The sequence below is a fragment of the Cyprinus carpio genome, chromosome A20 (assembly GCF_018340385.1).
Source record: "Cyprinus carpio isolate SPL01 chromosome A20, ASM1834038v1, whole genome shotgun sequence".
Classification (NCBI taxonomy): Eukaryota; Metazoa; Chordata; class Actinopteri; order Cypriniformes; family Cyprinidae; genus Cyprinus; species Cyprinus carpio.
The window spans coordinates 22214734-22220733 of NC_056591.1; the positions used below are offsets into that span (position 1 = coordinate 22214734).

Genomic DNA, 6000 nt, shown 5'->3' on the forward strand with positions numbered 1-6000 from the left:
AAATAATAAAATAATAATAATAAAAACTATAGGGTCCTAGAAATGCGGTCCTGAAACTGTAGCATCTGGTATTGCAGGAAAGCAGGAAATCATCACCTTTGGAAGTTTGATTGTCACATTCAGCCATATCTTTCTGTGCCAATATTTAAGACCTCTTGAAATCATAATTAAGACTTTCTTGTACCATTTAAGACTTTTTATGGCCTTAAATCTGATACAACTAAATATAAGACTTTTTAAGGACCCGCAGGAACCCTGTTCTGGCAGAGGACAGCAGATTTTCCTCAAGAATTTGAGCATATTTTATTCATTTGTCCTTCTATCCTGAGAAGTGCTCCAGTCCCTGCTGCAGAGAAACACTGTATAACAGGACATTAACACCTTCATGCTTTACTGCAGGAATGCTGTTATCTGGACGCTGAGCTGGACTGGATTTCCTCCAGACATATCGTTTGGTGTTGAGGCTAAATAATCATCTGCCTCAGAATCTTCAAGGTGTGTTTTGTCAAAGCTCAGTCTGACTGCATGTGGCCTTTCTTGAGGAGCGACTTTTTTCCGAACAAGCCACATTTGTGGAGAATCTGTGATATTGTTGTCCCATGCACACAAGGACCACTCTTTGTCATAAACTCCTGCAGCTGCTTCAGAGTTGCTGTAGGTCTCTCGGTCGCCTCTCTGATCAGTTTCCTCCGACTCTTTCATCAGTTTGGAGTGAAGTCCTGATCCAGAGAGGGTCTGTGTTTAATAAATACCTTCCACTTCTTAATAATAGACTTCACTGTGCTTCTAGGCATTGATAAATTGTGCATGTCCACAACTTTATCCCGGAGATCTTTTGACAGTGCCTTGCCACCCGGAGCTGATTGTTTTCTTCAGTTGCACTACCAAGGACTGAACTGCTCCAGGAAAGCTCTTTTCATGCTGAGCTGATCAAAATCAGCAGCTGATCACAGATGAAAGTCAAACGGCTTTGTGTGCCACTGAGAAGGTGATCAGCTGCACCTGATTGAGTTCACAAGTCATTTTTAGGATGGGAGATCATTTTTTTTCTTCTGACATGTTGGTGTTTTATCTTTCATTGGATGTTATAAGTTGCACTGAGTAAATACAGCTGGATAAAACAAAAACTGCAAAGCAACAAAATTTGATTATTTTAAAGGAGGCTGAGTCTTTTCTAAACCCACTGTACATCTGAACATGAATGTCCTATTTGTCCTGGAACACGAATTGTCATTTCAGAGACTATCTGACGGTACAATTTCCCTAAACAGGTCAGATTCCTCTCATTTCGTTTTGTGTCTGATAATAGTTCTTTGTCACGTCGACCAGCGTCCATTATGCAAGCGGCATCACAAAGCAACGTGTCAGATGGCTGGAGGAAAATAAAGTGGGTCACGGGCCGCACAAACGCTTCTTTAACATCGCAGCAATAAAAGAGTAAACCACAATCCACAGACGGGGAGAAACTGGATGCTTGTGAAGAAGCAGACGCTACAAATGAGCACACAGCGAATGAAATGAGGCAGAAAAAAATTCTGATGTCTACACAAGTTAAAGGCGATGTAACGCTAAGCAGTAGCTGTTCATAGTGTTCACCAAGGCAAACATTATTAGGTTTAGTGCTTATATTGCACTTAAGTGTGCTAGTACTATTCTAATTGATCGATTTTTAATTTTTCAGCATGCATTCATGGTGACACATGATGTTTTCTTACCCTCACAATGCATTCGGTTCATTTGGACCCAGAAGAGATGCATAAACATTTCTAAAAAATGCTGTTTTTTTTTGTAAGGCAACGCAACTTGCAAATGCTTTAACAGCCTCAAAATACACATCATTTATTATTTTTTCTGATTTTTTGGAATTAAGTTTTAAGAGATATAACCATAAAAAATCATTTCACATTAAGTTCATTTTGACCCGGGTGTGTATGGAGCACCATTAGTGTCAAAAACACTTTTTGTAAAATTATCTATGGAGTTAAATTAGTGTCAAAAACACTTTTGAGACAGAATTTTGTTTATAAACATGAATATGTATGTCTATTGACTAACTATTTCAGCATGAAAAATTCACCACTTTTTTTTTATCTGAAAGTGAAAGTTAAAGTAAAATTTATTTATTTAGTTTGAAAACTTTTTAGAGCAATATTGATGTTTTGTTAAAATAAATATGTAGGTTTCATTAAGTTGGCATGTTTTTAAGCAACCATGAGTTGTTGTTATGAAGTCAAAGGAATTAAACTATTCATTCCAATGGGGTTAATACTGGTAATTCTCAGATTATATGTTTTTATAAATTTCATGCAATTATATATTCAAATAAGATTTATCATAAATATTGAAAAAAAATATATATATAAATGTTCCATCATAGTTTTTTGTTCTTGTTGTTGTTTTTCATGGGTATCTGAAACTTCAAAGAATTTCTAAATTTTTAATTAATAAATTTGTAAGTACTGTAATAACACGTTAACATTCAAAACTTTGAACATTTTTTCAATAGTGAAAAATAGTCCACACATTTTGAGTGCATTAAGAAAAAGGGTGTTAAAACCCTGTCAGGAGCATCTATTTTCTCAGTTTTTTGCTCATCTGTTGAAGTCTCCAAAGAAAGCACAGCACAGGTTGTTATTCAGACAGTATTAAGACGTAAGCGTCAGACCTGTGCTGCTGGTGTGGGAGGACCATGGTATCGCTGTGATGAAGGTAGAAATCTGTAGGCAGTTCCCAGAGGTGAGGCTTCGATTCCGACGGCTGGAAGACCTGCAGAAACAGGTTTATCGCATCCTGTCTGTCTGCATCTGAGAGACACAAACGATCAGTGTTACTTCTGTGAGTTATTCCTGTTTGCCCAATTCTTAGTTTAGGCTGCATATATATATATATATATAAATAATATTTTAATAATTTTTTTCATTTACATTACATTTATTTATTGGGCAGATGTTTTATACAAATTACATTTTATTACATTCAAGGTACACCTTATATCAGTTCATGCATTCACTGGGAATCAAGCCCATGTCCTTGGCTTTACTAGCACCATGCTTTACTTCAGCAACAGGATACTTAATTTTTTTTTATTTTATTAATTATTAAATTGTATAATTTTATTTGATTTTATAATTATTTATTATTATTAAAGCAATACTTTTAATTTTATTCTTTTATTTTATTGTATAATAGTATGTTAAATTATTAGAGCTATACTTGTAATTATGTTATTATGTTATTATGTAATTATGTTATTGCATTTTATTTTATTTATTTTACAAATTTGATTACATTCTAAATTGTACTTCATGAGCTGTATACTTTTATTATTTATTTGATATCATTTTTTGTTATATATATATATATATATATATATATATATATATATATATATATATATATATATATATATAAAATTTTATTTAATTATATTGTTTTTTATTTCATTATTTATTTTATTGAATTTTAATTTTATTTTATTTTGTTGTATTTTCATTTAATATGATAATTTTTTAATATTATTTATTGATTTAATTAAATTTTTTCGTGATTATTATTTGTTTGAAAAAGTGTTTTTTTACTTTATAGTACTTATTTTTGTCTTTTAATTTTAATTGTACGCAGCCAAACTACAAACACTTCAGCAACATGAACTTTTAGAGATGCCAATAAAAACAAACCACTACAACTGAAGCGTAGAGAGACTGAAAATCACTTGATCATCACAGTGAGAGCATGTGAGAGCACCAAACAATAACAGAATCAGATGCACAGCAGTGTTTGCGTCTGTTTTCAGCTGCCAGGACTTTGTTTTGAGAATATCCACAGGTTAAAGGTGCGATAATCGTGGCACATGCATGTGTTTGAGTGATGGTCCTCTGCATGTGCTGCGAGCCTAGCGTAATCAAGAGTTAATCGACAAGCAGTGAACACAATTACTCTCTTTCCTCGTTATCCCTCAGGCCATTTCAGCATCTTTCTAATTAAATAAAGCTGAGATGAGACCCGAGATGAGCGATTAATGCACAAACATGTTCATCCACAAAACATCACATGGAAACGCCTGGTCGTCCAGCAAATCTCCCGCATGGAAGAGTAAAATATTTTATATTTTATTTAATTTCATTTGAATATTTACATTACAGTTTCCCATTTGGCAGACATGTTAACAAAAGATTTATGAGCTACAGGTAGGGTTATTATAGTTAATTAAAGGCATTAAAACACATTTTCATTTCTTGAAAAAAAAAGTTAACGTAAATTCTAATTATTAATAAAAACTATAAAATATCAATGATACTAAAAAAACACTAATATATATTTTATTTTATTAATTTAATTGCATTTTTATTTAAATGTATTTAATTTTAATGTTTAGTTTAATTTTTATTATTATTCACTTACATCAGATTTATGAATTGCAATAATGAGTAAAGGGTATTTTATATTACTTTATATTTTATTATTTATTTTATTTTTACATTTCCATTACATTTATGCATTTGGCAGGCATTTTAACCAAAATTTAATGAGCTACAATAATATTTTTATTTTATTTATTCAATTTATATTTGATTTTATTAAATAAATTTATTTCATTGTATTATTTTTATTTAATTCTATTTTATTTAATTATATACTTTTATTTGATAGATCATTTTATATTAATTATTTTAATTTATTATTAATTTAATTTTGTTTTTTATCAAACAGACATTTTAATAAAAATATTCAGAAGAGTAAAGGTGAATCTCAAGAATACAGTATGCCAAGATCTCACTCCAAAACCCAGAAAAAAATCATTATTTTTGACTTTAACACAAAACTTTTTTTTTTTTTTCATTTTGGCCCTTTTAGAAAAATAAACTTAATGGTGCTAAAATAAGCTTCAGTTTTTAATGCAATGCAATTTTTTCTTTTGATTTTAGAGTGCTTGAGACTGACCTGTATAATAGAGTTTGTGTAATATTGAAATATAACAGCGCGGCTCCATTAGACTGTCCTGAAGAACAGTATGTGTGCTGAACTATGATTCATTTCAGCAGAATTTACTTGAGGAGAGTATAAATGAGATGAGGCTATAAATACAATCTGGAGAACAAGAAAAGAGTCTGAAGAACCTCAAAAATAGGCAGAAACATGAATGGCCATTCGATCAATCCTCAAACCCACTCCTTTAATTAACCAGCACAGCGCAAAAAAAGATACTCTTCTTCAGTACTTTTGTCTCGTTTTCCAGTACAAACATATAAATAAGATTCATTTACTGGAGATGAAAAATGAAGTCTTTTTCTGGGAAAAAATAAAATCTAAATTAAGTAAGGTTTATACTTACAACAAAAACAAATATATGTCAATGGGATAAGAAACAAAGAAAAAATAAATAAATAACAAAAATGCATCAATTACTATTTTATGGTATTTTTGTCTTTAACATAGACATGGTTTAGGTTAGGGTTATTATAATTAACTAAAACTAAAATTTTGCGCATAAATTTTTTTTTACTTATAACTAACACATTTAAGTAACAAATAAAATATAAAAAACTCAAATAAGACATAACTCAACATGAAATAAAATAACTACTAAAAAAAGTGTATTTAATTAAAACTTATTTAATAAATATGATTTATTTTGTATAACTTTTTTCTTATTTTCTTTTAGTTTAATTTGATGTACTAAAATAACTGAAACTAAAACCAAAATCACATAATAAAAACTATACAGATATTTAATATATACAAAATAAAATAATATAAATTGCAAACTAAAAAATAAAACAAAATTTCCAAACATTTAATTTGTTAAAAGTACTAAAATTAAAACTGAAAGTATAAATAAAAACTCAAAATATTAATAAAAGCTATAATAGTATCTCGATACTAAAACAACAGTTATAATAATTAATCATTTTAGTTGCTAAACTTAATTTTCTAACCATTTTATATTACTATAAAATACTTAATATTTAATAAATTACTATATAATATTTAATCAGACAG

General features: G+C 29.8%; 1 protein-coding gene across 1 annotated transcript in view; it reads right to left on the reverse strand.

The window, feature by feature from the left end:
* The window catches only part of LOC109101222 (polyphosphoinositide phosphatase-like), a 68697-nt gene that overhangs the window by 23303 nt on the left and 39394 nt on the right, over window positions 1-6000 (reverse strand). The window contains exon 17 of the mRNA XM_042778152.1: window positions 2666-2804. Within this exon, the coding sequence (XP_042634086.1) occupies window positions 2666-2804 (139 nt within the window). The remainder of the gene's footprint in view (window positions 1-2665; window positions 2805-6000) is intronic.